This window comes from Macaca fascicularis, chromosome 9 (assembly GCF_037993035.2).
Source record: "Macaca fascicularis isolate 582-1 chromosome 9, T2T-MFA8v1.1".
NCBI lineage: Eukaryota > Metazoa > Chordata > Mammalia > Primates > Cercopithecidae > Macaca > Macaca fascicularis.
The window spans coordinates 92,591,215-92,618,286 of record NC_088383.1 but is presented as its reverse complement, the minus strand read 5'-3'; the positions used below and the strand labels follow the sequence as shown (position 1 = coordinate 92,618,286).

Sequence of the window (27,072 nt, the reverse complement as noted above, 5' to 3'; positions counted from 1 at the left end):
AGCTGGCAAGTCATGTAACTTTGATTCCACTCAGCTATTACACATTTTTAGTGATTATATGAATCATAAATAGTACCAACATGTAGTAGACAATATGTAGTTGCCAATATTTCATTCCAATCCTATGGTATGATCCTGCAACTAAACATTCATTAAAAATGTCCACATCTTTCCACATTTTTCTATCTAAGCCCATATATTTCTTTTTTTTTTTTAACATAGAAACTTGATATCTATAGTCAACTGGTAAAATCTGAGCCATAATTATCAATAATATTTTTGGGGGTAGAACATAGATACAACTGTGAATAAAATATAAACCAAAATATCTATAGTAAAGTTAAATTGTTTATTCAATTAATTACTCATATTCATCTATTTTATGCATGGCCATTGAAATACTCTATAAGCTTCTTTGCAAGTGCCTCATTTATCTTATAGATCTTCTGTCTTTTTCCTCCCTCCACTGCCCTTGCTCTGGGCGGGTATCTCTATTTCTTTCTGACCAGCCCTTTTTCATCATTCAAAATCTATTCTGGAAGCAGGAAAAAACCACTTTAAATAGGACTCTTTCAAGTTTCTATTTTTTTCCCTTACCAAAACAAAAATTTTTACAACGTACCATGATTGTGAATGAACTTTTACTTTATATTGCCTAAGAAATTACTGCCATGTAAAGTCATTTTTTTTAGTAATATACTCATTTAGTAAAGTAACTTGAGGATTTTTGTACGTGTATCTTTGTATTTGAAGTAAATTTCTCAATATGGGATTCAGATGTCTTGTATAAGAATCATCTGTGTACTTTTCTCAAATGCTGATGTTTATGATCGGGATAGGTCCTTCTTTGGGGAAGGAGTAGAGAAATCTGGAAGTTTAAGATGACGCTCAGATGATCATTGTATGTACTACTATTTGAGGACTGATCAACTTATAGTACTTCTTCTCATATCTACTTTCAAGTTGTTTCTTAAAAATGACTAGAAATTCAAAAGGTTAAAAATGCCATGCTCTTTCAGGCAATCATCTGGCACAGGGTATTATAATAAATGAGATAACAAATCCAGAGTGGTTTACAAAGTCCCCAAGATCATAGAGCTTAAAAAGGGTTGAGCCGGAATTTAGCCCCAATTCCATCTAACTTGGAAGCGTATTTCATCCCAGAGGTTTGGGCCATAAATTAATTTTAGGGCCTAAGAACTCTTGGCCCTTCAGAGTCATTTACAAAATTTTTTTAGTTGGATTTGTACCAAATAATTATGCCTGATGCTGTGGAATTTGAACTAAAATCTAGTCTAGAGAGGTTATGACTTGATGGAGAGCTGATGCAGACTCAAATTTCCATGGTCCTTGTACTCATATTTAGTGCCTCTTTAAAACTGATCTTTTATAGTCAAAAATATAGTTATTTCTTATGTATTCATAACTATTTTCCGTTGGAAAAATCCATGTTCTGGGTCTGGTACCACTGTGTCATTAGGAATTATTATCAAAATATATTTATAGGTATAATAGAAGAAACAAAACCTACATGTATAGAGAGAAAAGCAGGCAACCAGAAGTCATCTTTCGTCCTTACCTTTACAATCACTGTGACAGTAGCAATACCAGGAGGCATTGTCCCATAAATATCAAAGGCCTCTACCAGAAAAGTGATACTTGCTTCTTGGTCTGGAAATGCCTCATAATCTAAACTCCTTAAAAGGGATAGTTCTCCTGTAAATGGATGTAGTGCAAAAAAATGCTTCACTTCTGGGCTTCTTATCCGGTAAGACACATTTGCTCCAAGGTCGACATCTTTGGCCTGTAATAAGCAAAAGAATGGTTTTATTAGTGATGTTACCAAAATAAAGAAATGCAGGAAGGATGGAAGTCATGTGTCAGTGCCTAGGACAGCATGAATTGAATGAGGACAAAAAGACACGTTTTAAAAGAGAAATACATTATTTAATAATTTACCAGAGAGAGGGAAGGAGGGATGGAGGAGAGAAAGACGGAGGGAGGGAGGAAAAGAGGGAGGCGGTGAGAGGGAGAATCAGAGAAAGAGAGAGAGAGAGAGACAGAGAGAGAGAAATACTCCCATAAGATTTTGTCATTGTCGATGTTGTTACTTTATCTATTTAACTTGAAAAATCACTAAATGAATTATATCACAGTAAAAAAAAAAAAATAGTCTTAAATGATTACTTCTTATTTTCTGCTGATTTAATAATCATGAACAAATATATTAAATAAAAATAAACACTGAGTGATTTCCATAAATATAATGGATGGCTAAAGTACTATAAGAAAACTAAGAAAATGTAAGTAGTAATTCTTTTTCACAGTGATCTTATAATACATTTCTAGAGATCACTCTACTATACTTCCCTTCATTTAACTAGCATTTCAGTAGTAGTTACACACAGGTGCTGTAGAGAGCACCAAAATGAATCAAGACACAATTATTTCCCTACAGGTTATGGTCTCAGAGAAGAAATGAGACACAAATACTAAAATAGGAAGTGAGACACAAATACTAAAATAGGAAGGAAAAAATGTGACATGAAATCTAAAAGATGTTCTAAATTGGGAACGATGTCCTTTAGCTGAAAGGATGGGTTTTCATGGGAGTCTTGTAGAATGGCTATTTCACTCAGTACAGACTAGCAAATGCACCTCAGGTACAGAAAACCAAATGGAGCAAGAATGAAAATGGGGAAGATTCAGAGTATGTTTTAATGTGCATACTTTAATGCAAAATATCCTATGTGAACCTCAGCCTTAGTCTCCTCCAATCAATTATTGACTTAACAATCAGAAAGATGCTATTAAAGCATACATTTTATTATGTGATTTTTCCTGCTTAAAATCCTCTGGTTTTTAATTCAATTTTCAATCAACGCCATTATCCTTAACATGGTAAGAGTCACTACATTTTCTAGACTTTTAGCCCCTCACCCCTCACACTTTCCCGTCTTCCATGATTTTGACCAGACTTTTTTTCCTCCACTACTTTAAACAATCTTTCTTCCATTTCCTCTTGAATAGCTCTTACTTGTCCCTCAGTTCACCATTTAGAAATAAGTTTCTCTTTGTCTTAAGATTAGGTTAGGAGCTCCACCTCTATTACCTAGGCCCTTTGTACTGAGGACCTACGTTTTAACTACTAATTTTCTTGACTGATTGCTAAACTAGCCTGAAAACTCCAAGAAAGCAGCAGATTTGTTTTGTTCACCATTGTATCCCCAAAGTCTGTGTATCCCCTAGGACAGCATGAATTTAATGACACTGGCAGGAGACTTTGCATACTGTACATACTGAAGACATGTTTGTTAAATAAATATATTAACTAATTAATTATTTGATAGATGAATGGTGGAATAGATGAAGGAATGATGGTTCTCTCCCTGGTCAGTATTTGCCTTATTTAGACTTGTTAATGTTTATTGCTGAGTTCAATTATGGAAGGGATACAGAGTCTGGAAAACTGTGCTAAGAACATTCAAGTTGTGGACTACAGGTGGAAAATTGGCTACCTTTTTTTTTTCCCCCCCAAAACATACCTCATAGACCAACTGAGTCAGTATTAAATGAGGTGGCTGCTTAAAAATGCAGATTTATGGATCAGCCTAACCTACTGAATCAAAATGTTCAGGACTTTTTGTAATTTATAATTGAAAACTTAAAAAAGAGGCTTGATACAGAGATGTCATTAAAAAGGAGAGTTAGATTACTAGAAGATGCCTTTTGTGTATTGAATGTGAAAAAAATACAGAATAATGGGTATAAATGATATCTGTAAAATAGAGGGGGAACCAATATGTAACTCTGTGTTTTTCCTGTGTATACACATTTATGTTATATATGTACAACCCACACAAATGTGTGTATATATATATACACACACACACACATACACACACACACACATTTTTTTTTTGACATTTGTGTGAACACAAAGACAAATGTGAAATAAATTTAATGCTAAGTATTCTGGAGGCACAATGTGGGAGATTATTAACTTTTGTTTCATAAACTATTGTATTGTCAACTGTTGGGATAAACAGAATATTACTTTTGTAAATTAAAAAATCTATTAAAAAGTATTTTTAAAATTTCTTACAAAGAGACCTTTCCGTCTTTAATTTTTGGGATATCTTTAAAGTAGGGTTGCCACACTAAATACAATATGCAATATTGGAGAAATAATAAAAAATTATTCATTGTTTATCTGAAATTAAAATCCAGCTTGGTGTGTTGTATTTTTACTTGCTAATTTTGGCAAACAAACCCTAATAGCAAACCTCCTAATGTAGAATTAATGTAATAAATACTTTTTCCACACACCTCTATTTGAAGGATGGTGGTCCCAGCTGGCAGATTCTCCTCAACAAGGACAGTGTACGTTGAATTGGTGAACACAGGACTATTATCATCAATGTCCAAAACCTTGATGGCCAGGGTTACAGTTGAATGACGAGGGTGTACTGCTCCATCTGTTGCCACAACAACAAGTTCATAGTAGTCCCTGACTTCTCTGTTAAGCTTCACTGCTGTGTAAATGCTCCCATTGGATGTGATACGAAAAAGATTATTAAAGTTACCCAAACTGTAGTGCACTTGACCATTTATTCCAGCATCGGGGTCTGTTGCCTATTAAATAATATGAAAAGCAAGAAAATTCACATAAGTTTTGATGGGCTACTGTAAATGAAGGTAATACTTAACAAATTATGGCATTTTTCTGACCAAATATTATTTGGTTAAGGAGGAAATGACAATGACTATACAATGCAAAATATAAAACATGAAAAATATATTTAATATTCTTAATTTAAAATTAACAAAACAAAAACTTATAATGTCATTAGCAATAACAATACTATATTATGACAGAAAACTCATATTATAAAAGTACTGAATCTTTATGTCTTATGATTTTAATAGGTTTTGAATTCTAAAGTGAGAAAAAATTTTGTTCTTAATTCATTTAACATAATCTACTGAGTGACAATTTAAGATTACATAGGTTTTTGCTCACTTTACATATTCATTTTATGTTTATATATGTTTAGTAATAATATTGTTATGCATTGTTTGGTTATAATAGATAACATTTTATTATGTTATGCCATTATTATTTATGTAATAATTGTTATTATAATAAACATTAATCATATTTATCATAAATAATATTTATAAGTATAACCTGACTTAATCCTCATGATGTTGTTATGAGTAAATATCATTAATCTCATTTTACGAATGAGAACACTGTGACTTATGGAAGGTTACACAAGAAACAAATATCTCAGTGTCCCACTTCTTAACACAATACTTCATATATAAAAGTACTTAACAAATGCTTGTTGAATTAATGAATGTTAGATGAAATGAAACAGATTTGAAACTAAATCTGTTCCAAAAGCCAAATGGGAGTAAAACTACAGTAACTGTAATGTACCTGCAAGGGACTCTTCTTCAACATTAGAAAACACATCTCTGCATAAGTGAGAATGTTTGATACCATAATATACCCATATTTACTGAAAATTTGAAGTCATGTAAAATCACTTTGCATCAAATACAATGAGAAAACATTGAGTAAATATTCATCTAATGAAATGTAATTAGAAGGAATCTTAGCTGAAACTCAATTGTGATACTAATTATGAATCTCGCTATCAGCTACTGTATATTTTGCTTTGAAAAGTTCCATGTAAAAGAAACTGAAATAAATCTTAGAAACTGTAAAATGTTACATAATTATGCCCCAAACTGTCAACAGGAAAGGAAGCAAAACAAAACACTTGGCTGCCTTATGAGCCAGGGACACAAAAATCGCTCCAGGTCCACAAAGCGTGGAATGCAATACGATGTGTTTTAAGAGCACATATGCGGTTGTATATTCAGTTTTACAGGCACTGGTAAAGCATGCAGAATGGGGATGCTGAATGTTTGTGCCTTCTTTGAAACAAGAATGTCTAAGATGTGAAAATCATGTTTACAGTGGTGCTCCTGTATGTCATAATGCCAAGCATTTCAGCAGGATTTGTCTCTTTGACTCATGAAAACACAACTGCCCCTGGGAGTTTAATATTTCTGAGGTTTAGTTCTGAGAAAAGATAGAAGAATTGCAGAAATACCTGAAGAGAAAAAATACTGTGACAGAGTTGAATAGTTTCTGTCGATATAGTTTCTTTTACTTTTATACTTTGCCTAGAATTTGTCTTATGAATTATTGACAAATCAGTCAAGCTGATCATTTTAGTGAAAACAACAAACACTGTCTTCTCCCATTTTCACCAAAAAAAGAGGGTGAACTCTTTTTTCTATTTACTTGAAATTACTCATCAAGTAAATAGAAAAAATTGTCGGCCAATAACAAAATATAAATAAGTCTTGTTTCATAACAATAATACCCTTAAAATCTCAGTCACTTTTTCTGTCTATGGAATATCTTAAGATCGAAAACATTAATCATTTATGCAATTGGAAATTTAAATGACTCTTGTTCAAGTTGTTTTGACTGACTCATATGATTGAATATTTATTATGGTAGAATGACTCAATTTGACTGATGTGGCTGTATGTGTGTCTGTGTGTTTTATACATGTCCAGCTGTTTATATATCCACTAGGAAACATATCTAAATTAGTTTTGCTTTTGCTCCCATAGCAAATTATCACAAATTGAGCAGCTGACACAAAACAAGTTCATTATTTTAAAGCTCTATGGGTCAGAAATTCAAGATGGTCTCACCAGGGCTATGTTTCTTTCTGGAGACTCTAAGGAGAAACAACGTCCTTGCTCATTCAGGTTGTTGACAGAATTCAGTTGCTAGAGTTTGTAGAACTGGGATCCCCATTTCCTTGATGGTTGTCATGTGACGACCAATCCCGGTTTCTAGAGGTCCCCATATTCCTTGGCTCATGACACATTTCCTCCATTTTTAAAGCCAGGAATGGTGGTCAAGCCCCTCTCACATTCTTTGAATCCCTCTCTCCATCTTTTTCCATTTTATCTTTCTGACCTACTCTTCAGGTATCCTCCTCCACTTTTAAGGGCATGTAAGATTACATTACGCTCCCTTGGACAATCCAGGAAAGAATCCCCATCACAGCATCTTTAACCTTGATATATGTGTGTGCACACATGTGCAAGTGTGTGTATACTGCCATATATAAATATATAGCAATCTATATTTTATGATGATTTTATGATGGGATTTCTTTTTTTTTGAAACAGGTCTTGCTCTGTCACCCATGCTGGGGTGCAGTGGTGTGATCTAGGCTCACTGCAACCTTTACCTCCCAGGCTCAAGTGATCCTCCCACCTCAGCCTCCTGAGTAGCTGGCACTACAAGCACATGCCCACATGCCTGGTTAATTTTTTAATTTTTATTAGAGACGGGGTTTCCCCTTGTTGCCCAGGTCAGTCTTGAACTTCTGGGCTCAAGCTATCCTCCCACTTTGGCTTCCCAAAGTGCTGGGATTACAGGTGTGAGCCATCTCACCCAGCCTGAGAGGGGTTTTTAGAGAAAATATCCAAGCAGATATTCATTAAGCAGACTGACAGTAAATGCTAAATGGGGCATCCTCATCAATAGAGTTTCATAATTTTAAATAATCAGTTTAAATTGGTATAAATTGTGATATGTCAAGTACACACACACTTGGACTGAATCTATAACCACTTAATTCACTGAAGTCATAGCTACCATGACAAGAAGTATATTTGCTTATGGAATAAAATACTATAATATCCCCCAGAAAACTACTCTAAAAATTGTAAGGTGACTGAGACACACGTCTAATGGAAACAAAGGGAATAGAATATAAAATGCAGAGCTATTTCCTTATCTATTCCTATGTCCCCATTAAATCAAGGAGCATAAATAAGGGAATGTAAGTTAAGCAACATGAGCTGGCTGAGCAAGGCAGTTTTACTTATTTACTATTCTAGATGAACATGTAGCTGTTAAACAAGATAACCAAACATAGAACCCCTCATTATCAGCAGTACTGTCAAGAACTTTGCATTGATGTTTAATATCTAGTCAAGCAGTTCAGTGTATGATGCTATAATGAAAACATATATCTTCCTAGAAATCAATTAAAAGTTAATTAAATTTGTTAATAAGAAAAATAACACATCTCTTTTCCCCTTGTACTACATCAAAGCAATAAACAGTAATAGCTGCAACTTTATAATCATCTGTCCATGGTTAACACATTTTTGTAATATACACGTTACTATGGGGCCTGATTTGTGGCTACTAACTTGTGAATGCATATTGCTGGTAAATTGGCTGATAGCCTGTAGTCAAATAAAGACCTCACTGGACAGAACTTTGAATAATTTCCAGAAACACCACTCACGAACCTTATTGATTAACACCAAAGTTAGAGTATATGAAAGAAAACCACACAATTACTTAAGAAAAAAAGTCAGACAATGTTCAAGGGAATTTATTGAACAAAGATTTTTTGTATAATTTTTGAGAACCAATTTTATACCATTCCACTTGAAAAGGGAGCCGGGAAATATATTTCTTAAACACTAAATTCATTCCCCACCCCTTTTTTTCTCATTATCTTTTTAGAATGGTCTGTTACACAATTCTTTCCATCTATAAAAGTGGAAGTTCATTACTGGGATTGCTACCCTGGGGTTACCAGTACTGTAGAGAAGACCTAAAAGCATGCCTGTATGGGTGGAATATATTGAGATAAAACCTCAAAGTAGAGGTTGATGATTGCACTCCTTCCATTGAGAAGTCCCTGGGTAGATTACTTGTGTAATTTACAATGACTCATTTCCATTTAAAATATGTCAAATATCCATTTAGATTAATTATTTAGATAGAAAATTATATGACAAAAATCAGCCCCAACAAAATAACTTGAGGAGAAAACCAAAATGTTATAGCTATTATAAAGGTGTAAACTACCGTGTAGCACCTAATTGGCCCCGTGTGAAGCTGAGAGAGTGCTTTGCTCTACCTTTTGTTTGTCCTTTACAGTAATTTAAGAGGTCATGTACATCTTTCTCACTTTGAAGTGGGAACCCTCAAAGCTGTTGATCAGGGAGGTTGGGCAGTGCATCCTTCATGACATTACTAGTGAAAATACATTTTTAAAATCATTATCGATTAACTTCAAAAAGATATACGATAGTTGTCTTTTTTTCTTTTAAGAAGCTGAGTTATTTCAAGGGCTGTGATTATTAGTATAAAGGAGACAAGCAATTGAAAGACTCAAAATACAGGTAAATTTTTTCACTCTGCACACAAATGCCTCATAATCATTATTGAACAATGGCAAGTAGACCTACTGACTAGAAGGTAACTTGCATAACTTGAGTTAAAATCACTAAAAAATAACCAGAATGAATAGCTTTCCATTAAATATTGTAACTTTCAAATACTAGTCCCTAGAAATCTAGAAAACACACAATTAACACAAATAATTTTTCAAGGGATCAACTATTACTCCAAGATACACGATAAGCTACATTTTATCCTACATTCAAGGCTCTACCTGGTCTTGTTCTAACCTATCTTTATGCACTTATGTCCCTCAACTAACTCCCTGACACAAACTCTATGTTTTAGTCAAAGGAATATACTTACGGTGTCAATCAGCTACCAAGAAACTCTCAAGTGTCAGTGGTTTGTTACCACTGATGTTCCCTTCTCACCTCTACAGCACCAATTGTGAATTCCAAATCCAGCTTTACTCTGTCTGTCTTTACTTAGAAGACAGGCTAAAGGAGCAGCCTCTATTGGAATACGAAGCTCATGTGGTGCAGGAATTTAAAAAGACATGAGATAGTCAAGCTGCAGCTTTTAATGTTTCTGCTTGGAGGTCATCATATCACCTATACTTCTGCTTTATCAGTCAAGGCAAATCACATGACAAGTCCGATGTCAAGGGGTGCAGAAATAGCATTCCTTCACATAATGGGACAGTGATAAATCAGAAACACTTTTACAATGTACTACCCTGGTTTTCCTTGAAATGACCATGCTCTCCCTCACCTTCCCTGATAGAGTTTTTTGTTTGTTTCTATTTTCCCCCAATCCAACTTAAATCTTCAAAACCTAGCTTCAGTTCTACTTCATCTGGGAAATCTCTTCTTTCCATCCAGCCTTCTGATCCCTTTTGCACATAGCAAAACTCGATTTTTATTGCTATTTATGTATGTTATGCAATTAAATAATTGGCCTAAAAATCTGTAGTGTATCCATGTATTACACAATAGGAGACACTATTAGAGAAAAGAATCTGTAAATTGTTTTGTGGAGTGTACAATGTATGAGAAATGGAAAATCAGAGCAGGGATGGAAATATGGCAGAGAAGTAAAAAAAAAAAAAAAAAGATAGCAAGTAAATAAAAATAAATGATATTCCTGTAGTTGGGTGTTATTTAATGCAAATGAACTGAAGGCATCAAGTTAAATAAGATAGTTTAAGCTGTTCCAACATAGCTTGCAGACCGCTTACTAGGTAAGCATTAGGAAGAAACTTTGCACTAAAAATCTTTACATATTCAGTTCTCATGTTAATGGTAAACACTTGAAGATTATTACTTCAATGCTTCAGGAAAAGAGTTGTCATGTTCATGTTCATACAGCAAACAAAGAAAGTAATGTTGTTTCATGTTCATTAAATGTATTTACATAGTAAGGCTGTCTTTTCCCTTTTTCAAATATTCCTTACAATGCTGAAAACCTGGGAGGACTCATTCCATATTTCCCCACCATTGCTTTGTATTTGATAATTCTGCACTATAGGTTTAGTGTGTATATACCTCTTTATGTGATGCTAAAAACATCATATATTAAATTATATTTAGTTTTCCAACCTCTTCTTACTTCTACTTCTCCAGCTTCTTCAGTCTCATCTTTTTCTCTGTGGGCGAACATATTCTAAGCACCAAATCTAAATTTAAGTGCATTTTGCCATACTAAAAATGCTATTTCATGTCTGCTTTATCAAGTCATAAAATCCTCCCCTTATTTCCAAAACTGATTATTCTTCAGCCCAAGTATCACTTCTCTCAGAAGCATCTGAGTAAACAAAATGCCTCATCTTCATGCTCCTGAAGCTCATTGTATGTTTCTTTACCACATGCCCTATTGCTTTTTTTCTGCAATTTTTTAACAGCCCACATGAAATTAAGAATTCCTAAGGCCAGGATGGCTTATTTATCTCATACAATGCCTGTTTTATTTTTCCTTCTGCATTGATATAGGTTAGATATGCAATAATTTCTGCCAAAATTTCTTCTGAAGCTATTTCTATTTTTCAATTACATAGCGTTCCCACCCCAACCACTCAAACACATGAAGAAAGAAAAATTGCCAATTAGCTTTTATAATTTTGTCTTAAAAGAAGGTACGTTTTCTGTTTATTAGATAAAATGTAAGAAAATAAGACACATTTTGTTCTTTAAATAAAAATTAAGTGATGGCATGATTACTTACTAAACTTTGTCCTTTTGTTACATCTTATCGCTTTCTTGTTTTTAATTTTGTCACTGTATTAGTCAGTTTTCACACTGCTATAAAATACTCCCCAGAAACTAGGGGATTTATAAATGAAAGAGGTTTAATTGACTCACAGTTTCACATGGCTGGGGAGGTCTCAGGAAACTTAGAATCATGGTGGAAGGTGAAGGGGAAGCAGGCACTTCTTCACATGGTGACAGAAGAGAAAAGAGTGAAGAAGGAACTCCCAATCACTTATAAAACCATCAGATCTAGTAAGGACTCACTCACTGTCATAAGAAAAGCATGGGGGAAGCCTCCCCCATTATCCAATCACACCCCTCCCTGGACACGTGGGGATTACAGATCCCTCCCTCAACACAAGGGGATTACAAATCGAGATGAGATTTGGGTTGGAACACAGAGCCAAACTGTATCAGTCACCTACAATTCTTTAAGGACATCTATTTGTAGGTCAGTTTTAAAATAAGTGCAATATATATACTTACTTTGTATAATTAAATATATTAGTTTAACTTTTAACAGTCTATTCTAGCATTGCTTAACTCTTTTTTTATTATCAACCCCCATCAAAAGAGGATTTTTAGATTTTTTTCTTTCTAATAGAACCCTTACAAATTTTTACTTCCACAGATATATTTATGTATATATATTACCCATGCTTTATACATAACAAAAGTGAGGTTTTTTTGTCTCCCAAAACCTGATAGTATACATTGGGAACGATCTACCACCATTGAAAATGCATGCTCTAGCCAAAAGAGAGTCCTCTGTAACTTCCTTATATACCATAAACATTTTCACATAAGCATTGTTTCTTTCAGCACTCATTACAGTGGCATCACTTTCTAAAATATTTGCCCATATTACTATATGGGGCAACGTCAGGTTATCTCTGAGCTTGTACTCAATACTCATCACTTCTTAAGTAATGAAGTAAGGGAAAAATACCACCTCCATGAATTGCATTTTATTTGATAATCTGCTTAGCCCAGTCTTCCTATTTATTTGACTGTGCTTATATTTTCTGCCAAGTTATAACACAGAGTATTGTGGTTTGTTTTCTTAAATACCTATTTTAAATAGTCTGCTCTATGCTTATTGAATACGTGACATTTTGCTTATCAGGTGTTTTTATAGGTCCTATATACTAATCCAAGTTTTAATTTTCTTTTTTCTAGTATTCTGTTGGGTTCAATATAAACATGCTCATGCATTTCTCTGAAGAGTCAAGAGTAATCTACACTTTAAGCATTGTCCTTCTGTCTGTCACAGGGCTTTTTGTTATATTACATTGTCTCACAAATCATTTTTTGTATCATTTCTAGAAAACAAAATCATAACTAGAAACTGAAAAGAATGTGACAGCCAGATTGGATTCTCTGTGAAATTCTATACAATTAAATTTTCTGGATAACATTCAAGTAAAGGATTAACAGATTTGTAAGTAAAACAAGAGCAATAAAAGTGCCTCTGGCTAATATAATAACTATTTAATGAGAGAAAAAATATCTCTTAATTTCCCAATACTATCAATCATTTCATTTGCTGAATATAAGCTCAAGTTTTTCCCAAACAGTAATCATAAAATTAAAGGGGATTTTCTCTATTTTACACATATCGTCACAATTTTACCTACCTTGATAACATCACCGGGATAGAGCCAGATATCGGTTCCAGTTTTATGTTATCATCACTCATTCCTTGAGCTAGTATAATAATTTTCAGCCGTTTCCTTACCTTAATCTGGGATGTCTCCAATAGGTTCATTTAAACATGTGTGTTATATCCCACACAATAATAATGGGAGACTTTAACAACCCACTGTCAACATTAGACAAATCAATGAGACAGAAAGTTAACAAGGATATCCAGGAATTTAACTCAGTTCTGCACCAAGCTGACCTAATAGACATCTACAGAACTCTCCACCCCAAATAAACAGAATATACATTCTTCTCAGCACCACATCGCACTTATTCCAAAATTGACCACATAGTTGGAAATAAAGAACTCCTCGGCGAATGTGAAAGGACAGAAATTATAACAAACTGTCCCTCAGACCACAGTGCAATCAAACTAGAACTCAGGATTAAGAAACTCACTCAAAACCACTCAACTACATGAAAACTGAACAACCAACTCCTGAATGACTACTGGGTGCATAACGAAATGAAGGCAGAAATAAAGATGTTCTTTGAAAACAATGAGAACAAAGACACAACATACCAGAATCTCTGGGACACATTTAAAGCAGTGTGTAGAGGGAAATTTATAGCACCAAATGCCCACAAGAGAAAGCAGGCAAGATCTAAAACTGACACCCTGACATCACAGTTAAAAGAAATAAAATGCAAGAGCAAACACATTCAAAAGCTAGCAGAAGGCAAGAAATAACTAAGATCAGAGCAGAACTGAAGGAGATAGAGACACAAAAACAACCCTTCCAAAAATAAATGAATCCAGGAGCTGGTTTTTTGAAATGAGCAACAAAATTGATAGATGGCTAGCAAGACTAATAAAGAAGAAAAGAGAGAAGAACAAAATAGACGCAATAAAAAATGATAAAGGGGATATCACCACCGACCCCACAGAAATACAAACTACCATCAGAGAATACTATAAACACCTCTACGCAAATAAACTAGAAAATTTAGAAGAAATGGATCAATTCCTGGACACATACACTCTCCCAATACTAAACCAGGAAGAAATTGAATCCCTGAATAGACCAATAATGGGCTCTGAAATTGAGGCAATAATTAATAGACTACCAACCAAAAAAAGTCCAGAACCAGACGGATTCACAGCTGAATTCTACCAGAGGTACAAGGAGGAGCTGGTACCATTCCTTTTGAAACTATTCCAATCAATAGAAAAAGAGGGAATCCTCCCTAACTCATTTTATGAGACCAACATCATCCTGATACCAAAGCCCGGCAGAGACACAACAAAAAAAAAGAGAATTTTAGAACAATATCCCTGATGAACATCGATGCAAAAATCCTCAATAAAATACTGGCAAACCAAATGCTGCAGCACATCAAAATGCTTATCCACCATGATTAAGTGGGCTTCATCCCTGGGATGCAAGGCTGGTTCAACATATGCAAATCAATAAACATAATCCAGCATATAAACAGAACCAAAGACAAAAACCACATGATTATCTCAATATTATTGGTGCAGAAAAGGCCTTTGACAAAATTCAACAGCCCTTCATGCTAAAAAGTCTCAAAAAATTCGGTACTGATGGGCAATCAGGCAGAAGAAAGAAATAAACAGTATTCAATTAGGAAAAGAGGAAGTCAAATTGTCCCTCTTTACAGATGATATAATTATATATTTAGAAAACCCCATCGTCTCAGTCCAAAATCTCCTTAAGCTGCTAAGCAACTTAAGCAAAAGTTGGAAGCATTCCCCTTGAAAACCGGCACAAGACAAGGATGCCTTCTCTCACCAGTCCTATTCAACATAGTGTTGGAAGTTCTGGACAAGGCAATCAGGCAGGAGAAAGAAATAAAGGGTATTCAATCAAGAAAAGAGGAAGTCAAATTGCCCCTGTTTGCAGATGACATGATTGTATGACGTGATTGTAACCCCATCATCTCAGCCCAAAATCTCCTTAAGCTGATAAGCGACTTCAGCAAAGTCTCAGGATACAAAATCAATGTGCAAAAACCACAAGTATTCCTATACACCAATAACAGACAAACAGAGAGCCAAATCATGAGTGAACTCCCATTCACAATTGCTTTAAATAGAATAAAATACCTAGGAATCCAACTTACAAGGGATGTGAAGAACCTCTTCAGGGAGAACTACAAACCACTGCTCAATGAAATAAAAGAGGACACAAACAAATGGAAGAACATTCCATGCTCATGGATAGGAAGAATCAATATCGTGAAAATGGTCATACTGCCCAATGTAATTTATAGATTCAATGCCATCCCCATCAAGCTACCAATGACTTTCTTCACAGAATTGGAAAAAAATACTTTAAAGTTCATATGGAACCAAAAAAGAGCCCACATTACCAAGACAATCCTAAGCCAAAAGAACAAAGCTGGAGGCATCAAGCTACCTGACTTCAAACTACACTACAAGGCTACAGTAACCAACACAGCATGGTACTGGTACCAAAACAGAGATAAAGACCAATGGAACAGAACAGAGCCCTCAGAAATGATACCACACATCTACAACCATCTGATCTTTGACAAACCTAACAAAAACAAGAAATGGGGAAAGGATTTCTTATCTAATAAATGGTGCTGGGAAAACTGGCTAGCCATATGTTTTGGATCCCTTCCTTATACCTTATACAAAAATTAATTCAAGATGGATTCAAGACTTAAATGTTAGAACTAAAGCAATAAAAACCCTAGAAGAAAACCTAGGCAATATCATTCAGGTCATAGGCATGGACAAGGACTTCATGTCTAAAACACCAAAAGCAATGGCAGCAAAAGCCAAAATTGACAAATGGGATATAATTAAACTAAAGAGCTTCTGCACAGCAAAAGAAACTACCATCAGAGTGAACAGGCAACCTACAGAATGGGAGAAAATTTTTGCAATCTACTTATCTGACAAAGGGCTAATATTCAGATTCTGCAAAGAACTCAAATTTACAAGAAAGAAACAAACAACCCCATCAAAAAGTGGGCAAAGGATATGAACAGACACTTCTCAAAAGAAGATATCCATGCAGCCAACAGACACATGAAAAAATACTCATCATCACTAGCCATCAGAAAAATGCAAATCAAAACCACAATGAGATACCATCTCACACCAGTTAGAATGGCGATCATTAAAAAGTTAGGAAACAACAGGTGCTGGAGAGGATGTGGAGAAATAGGAACACTTTTACACTGTTGGTGGGATTGTAAACTAGTTCAACCATTGTGGAAGACAGTGTGGCGATTCCTCAAGGATCTGAAACTAGAAATACCATTTGACCCAGCCATCCCATTACTGGGTATATACCCAAAGGATTATAAATCATACTGCTATAAAGACACATGCACACATATGTTTATTGCAGCACTATTCACAGTAGTAAAAATTTGGAACCAACCCAAATGTCCATCAATGACAGACTGTATTAAGAAAATGTGGCACATATACACCATGAAATACTATGCAGCCATAAAAAAGGATGAGTTCATGTCCTTTGTAGTGGCATGGATGCAGCTGGAAACATCATTCTCAGCAAACTATCGCAAGAACAGAAAAGCAAACACCGCATGTTCTCACTCCTAGGTGGGAATTGAACAATGAGAACACTTGGACACAGGAAGGGGAACTTCATACACCGGGGCCTGTTGTGGGGTGGGGAGAGGGGGGAGAGATAGAATTAGGAGATATACCTAATGTAAATGACGAGTTAATGGGTGCAGCACACCAACATGGCACATGTATACATATGCAACAAACCTGCAAGTTATGCACATGTACCCTAGAACTTAAAGGATAAAAAAATGTATGTTATATATTCAGTTTGCTGACAACAATTCACTGAAGTAACTGAGGATCATGTTTTCTACTGTCTTGTCCAACATAGTAATTTAAATTAGGAAAACAGAATTAATTGGAAGAAACAACTTATTGTTCTGTATTTACTCCCTGGGACTGCATTCATTTGTAGAGAAAAAGAGCTGAGACATATACAATGTGAAATTGCCTTTTGAATTAGAAGTTATGGACTCAGATTCTGCTGCATTCTTCCTTTTCCAGCTGCCTCCCTTCAGATATACTTTCCTAGTACCTTCCTGTGTGCTACTATGTAAATAGTAGGAAACTATTTTAGAATTATTCCTCAGCAGCAGGCTTTATGCAAAGTGCTGTCAGTTTGTTTCCTTTAATTGTGGTGTAAACAGTACTGCTGCTTACCTTAATATTAATTATATATACACATTTTTAGAAGTTATAGATATATAAAAGGCTCAGATATTTTATTAGCATCCTTTTTTCTTTCTGGTAAGAGAAAATAAGCCAGATTGGAGATTAAAAAGGAAACTTCATTTGGATGCCATTCCTTTGTTAATTGTTAGCATGTAGGAAATAAGAGGAATATTTTAATATCGATTGGCCAAGCAGAAATTCTCCTGAGAATAATAGAATGTTTTCAATGACATGTTATTTATCGAATGTAACTGTTCCACAGGAGCAATCTAGTCAGTATAATTAAATGATCCTGTATAAGAGAACTGGAATCTGAAATAAAATAGAAGTGGTAAGTTTACAGGCACATTTTGTTTCATTGCACTTAGCTTTATTGTGCTTCACAGATGCTGCATTTTTTACAAATTGAAGGCTTGCGACAAAGATGCCTTAAGCAAATATATTGGCACCATTTTTCCAACAGTGTGTGCTCATTTCATGTCTCTGAGGCACATTTTGGTAATTCTCAGAATATAACAAATTTTTAAAATACTACTGGATCTGTTATGGTGATCTATGATCAGTGATCTTTGAACTTATTATTGTAATTGTATTGGGGTGCCACAGAACACACCATATAAGAGCAAACTGAATTAATAAAGGTTCTATGTATGTATTTTTTTTGAGATATGGTCCAAGATGAGATGGTGTGTGTGTTCTGATTTCTCTATCCACTGACCATTTCCCCATCTTCCTCACTTTCCTTGAGCCTTCCTATTCTCTGAGACACAATGAAATTAAAATTAGGCCAATTAATAGCCCTACTATGTATGGGCTCTAAGTGTTTAAGTGAAAGGAAGAGTTGTGTGTCTCTCATTTGAAATTAAAAGCTAGAAATGATTAAGCTTAGTGGGAAAGGTCGGTCAAAAGCTGAGAAAGCTTAAAAACTTGGCCTCTTGTGCCAGTTAGCCACATTGTGAATGCAAAGGAAAAGTTATTTCATAAATTAAAAGTGCTACTCCAGTGCACACACAAATGATAGGAAAGTAAAACAACCTGATGTGAAGAAAGTTTGAGTGGTCTGGATAGATCAAACTAGCCACAATATTCCCTTAAGACAAAGCCTAATCTGGAGCAAGGCCCTAACTCTCTTCCATTCTCTGGAGTTTGAGAGAGGGGAGGAAGCTGCAGAAGAAAAGTCTGAAGCTAATAGAAGTGGATTCATGAAGTTTAAGGGGGAAAAAAGCCATCTCCATAACATAAACGTGCAAGGTGAAGCAGCAAGTGCTGATGCAGAAGGTGCTGCAGCTAGTTATCCAGAAAGTCTAGCTAAGATATTTGATGAGGGTGGCTACACTAAAGAAACAGATTTCCAAGGTAGATAACACAGTCTTCTATTAGAAGATGCCATCTAGAACTTCCATGGCTGAAAAAGAGAGGTCAATGCCAAGATTCAAGGTTTCAAAGATTGGGCTGACTTTCTTGTTAGGTGCTAAGGTAGCTCATGACTTTAAGTTGAAGCCAGTGTTTATTGACCATTCTGAAAACCCTTGTTCACTTAAGAATTCTGTTAAATTTACTCTGTCTGTACTCAAGAAATGGAATAACAATGCCTCAATAACAGCATATGTTTATGGAAGCATAAACTATGTTTACAGCATAGTTTAGCGAGTATTTTAAGCCCATGGTTGAGACCTACTGCTCAGGGATAAAAAAGACTTCTTTCTACACATTACTGCTCATTGAGAATGCACCTGGTCACTCAAGAGTTCTGATAGAGATATATAAGGAGATCAATGTTGTTTTCTTGCCTGTTAACACAACTTTCATTCTAAAGCTCATGGATCAAGGAGTAAAGTTGAGGTTTTCATCGTATTATATAAGAAATAAATTTCATAAGATTATAGCTGTCATTGACAGTTATGCCTCTGATGGATCTGGGCAAAGTGAACTAAAAATCTTCTGGAAGTGATTCACCATTCTAGATTCCAATAGCAATATTTTTGATTCACGGAAGGAGGTAAAAATATCAACATTAATAGAAGCTTGGAAGAAGTTGATTTCTTCCTTCATGAATGACTCTGAGAGGTTCAAGAGAGGTTTAAGCCTTCAGTGGATGAAGGAATTGCAAATGTGGTAGACATAGTGAGAACTAGAATTAGAGGTGCAGCCTGAAGATGTGAGTGAATTGCTGTAATCTTATGATAAACTTGAACAGATGAGGAATTGCTTTTTATGGAAGAGCAAAGAAAGTGGTTTCTTGATATGAAACCTACTCCTAATGAAGATGCTGTGAACATTGTTGAAATAGCAACAGATAATTTAGAATATTTTATATACTTCACAGCAAGGATTGAGAAGATTGACTCCAATTTTGAAAAAAAAAAAAAAAAAAAAAAACTTTGTTGGCTACAATACTATCAAACAGCATCACTAGCTACAGATAAAAATTTAATGAAAGCAAGAAGCATTCAATGAAGCACAATTCATTGTTGTCTTATTTTAAGAAACTGACACAGCCATCCCAACTTCAGCAACCACCCTCCTAATCAGTGAGCAGTCACTGATAGTGAGGCAAGACCCTCTATCAGTATAAAGATTAAGACTTGTAGGCCGGGCGCGGTGGCTCAAGCCTGTAATCCCAGCACTTTGGGAGGCCGAGGCGGGCGGATCACAAGGTCAGGAGATCGAGACCACAGTGAAACCCCGTCTCTACTAAAAATACAAAAAATTAGCCGGGCGCGGTGGCGGGCGCCTGTAGTCCCAGCTACTCAGGAGGCTGAGGCAGGAGAATGGCGGGAACCCGGGAGGCGGAGCTTGCAGTGAGCCGAGATCGCGCCACTGCACTCCAGCCTGGGCAACAGTGTGAGACTCCGTCTCAAAAACAAACAAACAAACAAACAAACAAAAAACAAAAAAAACAAGACTTGCTGAAGGTTCAGATGATTGCCAGTATTTTTTTAGCCATAAAATATTTTAATTAAGGTATGGACATTGTTTTTCAGACATAATGCTATTGCAGACTGAATGGAGTGAGTATAGTACAGTGTAAAAATAACATTTATATGCACTGGGAAACCTAAAACCCTATGTGACTCGCTTTGTTGCAACATTTGCTGTATTACTGTGACCTGGAAGAGAACTCACGCTATGTCTGAAATATGCTTGTATTAAAACAAGTGTATTGCTTTGAGAAACAGAAACTCTATAATCTATCTACCAAGAATCTTTGCAGGTAATAAAGAAGGAAGTTATTGACTTATTTCAAACTTAAAGTCGGAGGAGTCTAAATGGAGACTGAAGTTACATCTAACATGACAAGTGTGAACCACTTTGATTTGGTTTGCCCAGAGGAAACATTACTCCTGCTACTTTCATAAAGACTGATTGCTTTTGACAGAAATCTGTCTGTGCAGAGTTGGATGAGTATGATACTGAGAAGTCATAAAACCATTAGAAAAGACTGGGCTCAGAGGAACTCCTCATAAAAATGTTCACACAGAAGGAATAAGACAGTGAAAAAGAGGCTGTATTTGCTATATATCTACGTTTTGAATTATGACACACATAGGGAATATTTCCAGAGCTTGGTTTCCGTAATGCCAATGAACTAATTCTTCTGAGATATCATAAACTAAATAGTGGGAAAGCAAGCCAAAGAAATACTGCCTGATTTATTTATTTTGCAGACTGCACTTAGATTTTAGAAAAGAGCCTCTCATCTTTGATTCTTGTATGACTTGAAGAAAAAGCTACACTGTATAAAGGTGTTTGCATGTGGGTTCTCTGGCAAGCAGACGATGGGCGACAGAGATTAGCTGCAAGAGTTTTACTGGGGTATGCTTTGGGGGTCAACATTTCTGGAGGGCAAAGGACAAGAGCAGAATTGGATTCAGGGAGAAAGTCAAACTACTATACAGAGTCAACTACAGCCTTGGCCAACCCAAGGAAGGAGCTGCAGAATTGTAATTGCATGTCACAGTTTTTCTGAGCTGGGGTAAAATGTCCAGGAGTTTACACTCAGGCATCAGTCAGTATATGCGCTACACTGAAATTGATGTGACTATGTGCAAGACAGCCTTCTGTAGATAAGGTCATTTCTAAAGTGGCTAGCAACTGTACATCCCTCTTTACTCCTTCATCCCTACATCACTCCAAAAAGCCAAAACATTAAGTTCTACCTTCAAGGGAGATCTGTGTGGCACATAGTCTTATAACAAGCCTATATATTGGATTGGATTTTTTTCTTAGAGTATAAACTCCTTGCTTAACAGAATATAGCACATTTTAAATACATATACACATATATTAAATTATTACAATATCATTCATTGTTTTCAAATGAAACAGCCAGCTACATTATTACCTCAAAGTTGAAAAAATCTAGAGGTTGTTTTTTTCCACCCCTGTACCCAGAGATATAACTCATATTTTCCTGTTGAATTTGTTTCCCAAGTAGAAACAGAAGTCTTAAATATGATGAGCTTTAGATTTTTTTCTTTTAGTTCTTATAAACACCCAAAAAGCAGTTATTATTGCCCATATTTTACAGCCAAGAATATTTCAGAAAAACAAAAAATAAATTCAGTTTCCTTTAGCTAGCAAATAAGAGTACATGGATTTGAATTTAGAGTATGAATGTGCCATCTGTTTGTAATTTTTGTGCAGGTGGGAGATGCTGCTATAACTAGTGTAGCATTATTAATTATTCTAGCTGCATGATAGATTGGAGTACAGAGATAGAAAGATGAGCTGGACATAATTTAGAATTCACTCTGAATTATTTTCATGATGGGGATTAAGGGCCATATCATACAAATACACACTTGAAGATTATCATTGCATAGAAACTCAGACTTTACATATATTTGATTAGAAAAATAAAAACCTAAGTTTCAGAGAATTGTCAGTGGGTTCCCTCAATGTCTCCCTTACTCTGTGGCAGGCTAGTCTGACATGAGATCTATCAGAAGGAAAAACATACTTCAGATAACTCATGAAAGTCATACCATGAAGTCATGAGAATTACAGTATATAGTGTGGCCAGAGCTGTGAATTCCACTAATTATTTTGAAACCTGCAGATGTTCATTTCAAAATAAATCTATAAACCATCCAACATCTCTACTTATCTTTATCATTCTCCTGCTGCTAAAATTGAGGAAAACTCTACTCCCTCCTAGGTTCTCAAGGGAATATATGCCACTTGAGCTTTTGGGACTCTGTTGCCTCTATTTCTGGCATTCTTACATCCTTCTTTACTGCATCTATTGCAATTAGTTCTCAAACTTGCTGAAGAATTTATCATTGCAACATAAAGAGAAATGAAAAAGAAAATATATTTGTTTCCTACTATGTCTGTTTTCCTACAATCTCTTCACATCCCAATATTCTATGTGAGGGTGGTGGATCGGGAGAGAAAAGGACAACATATATATCCATTAAACTCATTCATTAATGAGTTATTTTGTTACTTAGTCATGTAAATCATGCACTATACAAAACATACACTATATTTCCTAATACTTTTTACTTAATTACTCTTAAAAAGTCATAATTAGTTCTTTAAAATATAAAACTAAAATATGACAAATGATGCCATCTTTGCTATTGAGATGGTTTGGCTGTGTTCTCACCCAAATCTCATCTTGAATTGTAGCTCCCCTAATTCCCATGTGTTGTGGGTGGGACCTGGCGGGAGATAATTGAATCACGGGGGGGGTTTCTCCCATACTGTTCTCTTGGTAGTGAATAAGTATCATGAGCTCTTATGGTTTTATAAGAGGTTTTCCCTTTGCTTGGATCTCATGCTCTCTTGACTGCTGCCATGTAAGACATGCCTTTCACTTTCTGCCATGATTGTGAGGTCTCCCTAGTCATGTGGAACTGTGAGTCTGATAAACCTCTTTTTCTCTATAAATTACCCTGTTTCAGGTATGTCTTTATCAGCAGTACAAAAATGGACTAATATAGCTATATTCAGTTACTAAATGTGTTCTGTGAACGAAGTTGGATGTTGAATGCAGATGCTGATGTGGTGCCACATGCCAGTTAGACACAATTATGTATGTGTGGAGATATCTATCTATCTATCTATATATCATATATATATATATCTCATATATATATATATATATCTCATATATATATATATATATATCTCATATATATATATATGGGTACTTGTTTAGAAATATTTTATAAAAGCATGGCCTGTCAGTGCACACCATAACTTTCAGAGACATGATGAAAAAACATTACCACTAGAGTGTCACACTACAAATTTGATTTTTTGAATTCTCTATAAAAATGTCAATTTCCCACACATAGCATATATGTGTGTCTACATGTAATGGCAAGCTTCATAAACAATGAGCATGCCAATACATGAAGATTTTGATGCAATTGTTTGCTCTAAAACTTCATCAATATTATGTGGTTGCGGGTAACTTTTAAAAATGCCTTTTTGGATCTCACACGATTTGAAACAGGAAACAAAATCTATTTAAAGAAGTCTTGAAGTAGAGGTGTATGCTTAATATTAAACATTGTTTGAAACTAGAAAATCTGTGCTTAACACACTAAATTAAAAAAGAAGAAAGCAAGCAAAATAGTCGGATGTTGAATGCAGATGCCAACGTAGTGCCACATGCCGGTTAGATAGCAAATGGCACTGTCTAAAAAAAGCAAGAAGGAAAGCAAGAAAGCAGGCAGGATAGAATGAAGGAATGAAAGAAGAGAGAGAGAGAGGGAGAGAGAGAAAGAGAAGGAAGGAAGGAAGGAAGGAAGGAAGGAAGGAAGGAAGGAAGGAAGGAAGGAAGGAAGGAAAAAAGGAAGGAAGGGAGGGAGGGAGGGAGGGAGGGAGGGAAGGGCAAGCAAGTAAGCCTGGGCTTGAGTATAAATAAGGTAGAATAAGCACTGAAAGGATAAAGACACAGGGAATTCCTTTTGCTTTTCAAGAAAATATGCAAATAAAAAACAAACAAAACATTTTATCAATGGAGTACTTTTCTAAAATGTGATTGTGTAGGCATAGAACAGTTGGTTGGTTTTTCATTAAACAATACCAAATAAAGATAAATATAAATATATATATATAACTATTTTTATGCTAAGTTAAACTTAATTAATTCACTTTTCTGTTATCCTATAACACTTTCTACATGCCAGTCACAACATTTTCGCATTGCATTGTACGTAATTATTTGCATTTATACCTCCACTATCTATTGTAAGTTCTAAAGGGCAGAAAATGTGCCTTGTTCACATTAATGCTTTAGTGTAGCACTGAATTTGCCTCTCAGTAAATGTTAACTAAATTTAAAAATTAGTATTGCTTTTCCCAAATACATCAGTTCATAACATTACAAAATAATTATGCTATAAGTTTGATTTAACTCAACCATACATGCTTTCATGCATCAGTTCATTCATTTATTCACCCACATTTATTTTTGACTTTATATTGAACAACATTTTTAGCGCTGAGTCTCTAATTAAGGACAAGAGTAATGTGTTCTTTGATCTTATGTCACTTGAACCAAGGTGAAAAAGTAGATATTAAACAATAATTGCCTTTTAAAAAGTATTACAGTGATAACCTTAAGTAATGAAGTAAATATGCGTTGCACAATAAGAGCATACAGCAGGACTTTTAACCCGGCCTCCTGAAAATTACATTCTAATGGGAAAGACAAATGTCAACCAAAAAATTAAGTTATGAAAATAAACAACTTCATATTTTAATGGGAATTATGAAAAAGTAAAGTATGAGGGCACATAAATATAGGTACTTAAATCCAATATTGTGGGTTCAAAAAGAAAATGACATTCAACTGCATCCATAACTCTTAAACTTCAGCTTTCACACTGTCAGGAAGTTTGGAATCCCAATGGTGACTTTCACATTACTTGTATTAAATACAAGTCATGACAAAATGATTATATTTTTTCCCATTAGTTTACAATATTTGTAAATACAGGAAATGACAATAGATACAGTACCTCTTGATGTTAGTAACATTCTTGAGATTATTTGATGTTAGCAACATTATTGAGATTATTTTTAGTAATTAAGACAAAAAAAATGTTTTCTATATGATGGCTTAATAACTTAGATTCAGGGATGACCAAATAATCTTTCTCAAGTTGAATGTCAAACTAGGGAGGCTCTGATGGCATGAAGCAGCTTTCTATAACAATTTGCCATGGGTGCAATATTGCCAGACATTTTTGTAACGTCTTGGGTGATGGTAAATTTTCTCTTTTAAGTTTTAGGGAATCCTACTAACTAGGACTACTCTCTCCATTTCATAGCTGAGGAAACTGAGTTTCATACAGATTAGATCATTTGCCCAAGTCAATAGTTACTAAGTGATGCAGCTAGAATTTGAATGCAGACAACCTAAATAGGTATATACTATATTTCTAGGCAGTCAAAAATGTTGTAAAGAAAATTTAATGCTGGTAAAGGGAAGGGGGGTATACTTGTTTCTGGAGGACATGGAGAGTGGTATTGAAATGGGGTACTCAGTGAAGTCATCCTTGCAAAAGATGTCTTTTTGAATGGAAGAGTGAGTCACACAGAGAGTTACAGAAAGAGTGCTCCAGGCAGAGGTAACAACAAGTACAAAATCCATTTGAAGGTTTGGTAAGGGTAGCTGTGTTGAAGAACAGCAAGAAGCCCAGTGTGACTGGAGTGGAGTGATGGAAATGATGTTGGAGACAGCAGGCGGAGCCAAGTCATGTGGAGATATGAAGGCTACAAAAAAGGAGTTTGGATTCTGTTCTGATATAATGAGCATCCACTGAAAGGTCTCAGTGGTATAATGGTGTCATCTAATTTGCATTTTTAAAATATCACTGTTGCTGTAGTGCAGAAATTGACTGTAAGACGGTAGTACAGGTCAAAAAGAAAGAAACTATTAACATAATCTAGGGGAGAAATGATTGTGGTTTAGAACAGGTGAGGAGTACCTGTCTTTGGAATATGTTTCAGAGGGATTTACTGATAATGCAAGAATCAGAAGTCGTCCTAGGAAGCAGATATTTAAGATGACACTTTGGAATTTGCTAATTTGCTGGCGAAATGGTATTCCTACTGTACAAGAATTCAGAGTAAGTCATGATTCATTTGAAGCCTTCACCTGAGATGAACTGATATGGTATATGGGGGAATCGGGAGCCTGGTTTAATGCCATATCTGTATAATTTCAGATTTACAGGTGAACATTAATTCATAAAACTTACAGAGTTGATTGGTTGCTAAATATAATAAAGGTGTTGGAAAAAAATGAAGCTCAGAACCAGCAATATCAATTCAGAGGTAAAGAGTAAAAGCCAAAGACCTCTATTAGCACATTTAAAGAAGCTTCATATCCACAGACAATGACAGACTGTACTCAAAATCATGCTCAAGACGTAATTACAGTCTGCTCTCTCTCTCTCTCTTTTTCTCTTTCTTCTTCTCCCCCTCCCCCTCCCCCTCCCCCTCCCCCTCCTTCTCCTTCTCCTTCTCCTTCTCCTTCTCCTTCTCCTTCTCCTTCTCCTTCTCCTTCTCCTTCTCCTTCTCCTTCTCCTTCTCCTTCTTCTTCTTCGTTGTTGTTTGCTTTGTTTTTCAAGACAGGGCCTCATTTCCATTTCCCAGGCTGGAGTGCAGTAGCACAACCACAGCTCACTGCAGCC

At 35.3% G+C, this 27,072-nt stretch overlaps 1 protein-coding gene across 8 annotated transcripts in view; it reads right to left on the bottom strand.

The window, feature by feature from the left end:
- Nucleotides 1–27,072, bottom strand: part of PCDH15 (protocadherin related 15) — a 1,788,406-nt gene that overhangs the window by 204,707 nt on the left and 1,556,627 nt on the right. For all 8 annotated transcript variants that reach the window (XR_012417282.1, XM_065521086.2, XM_065521087.1 and 5 more), the window contains 2 exons: nt 4,330–4,635; nt 1,580–1,804 (listed from right to left, as the gene is read on the bottom strand). Coding sequence is in view for 7 of the 8 variants with exons in the window: in XM_065521086.2 (XP_065377158.1) it covers nt 1,580–1,804; nt 4,330–4,635 (531 nt within the window). In the remaining variant the exon portion in view is untranslated. The remainder of the gene's footprint in view (nt 1–1,579; nt 1,805–4,329; nt 4,636–27,072) is intronic.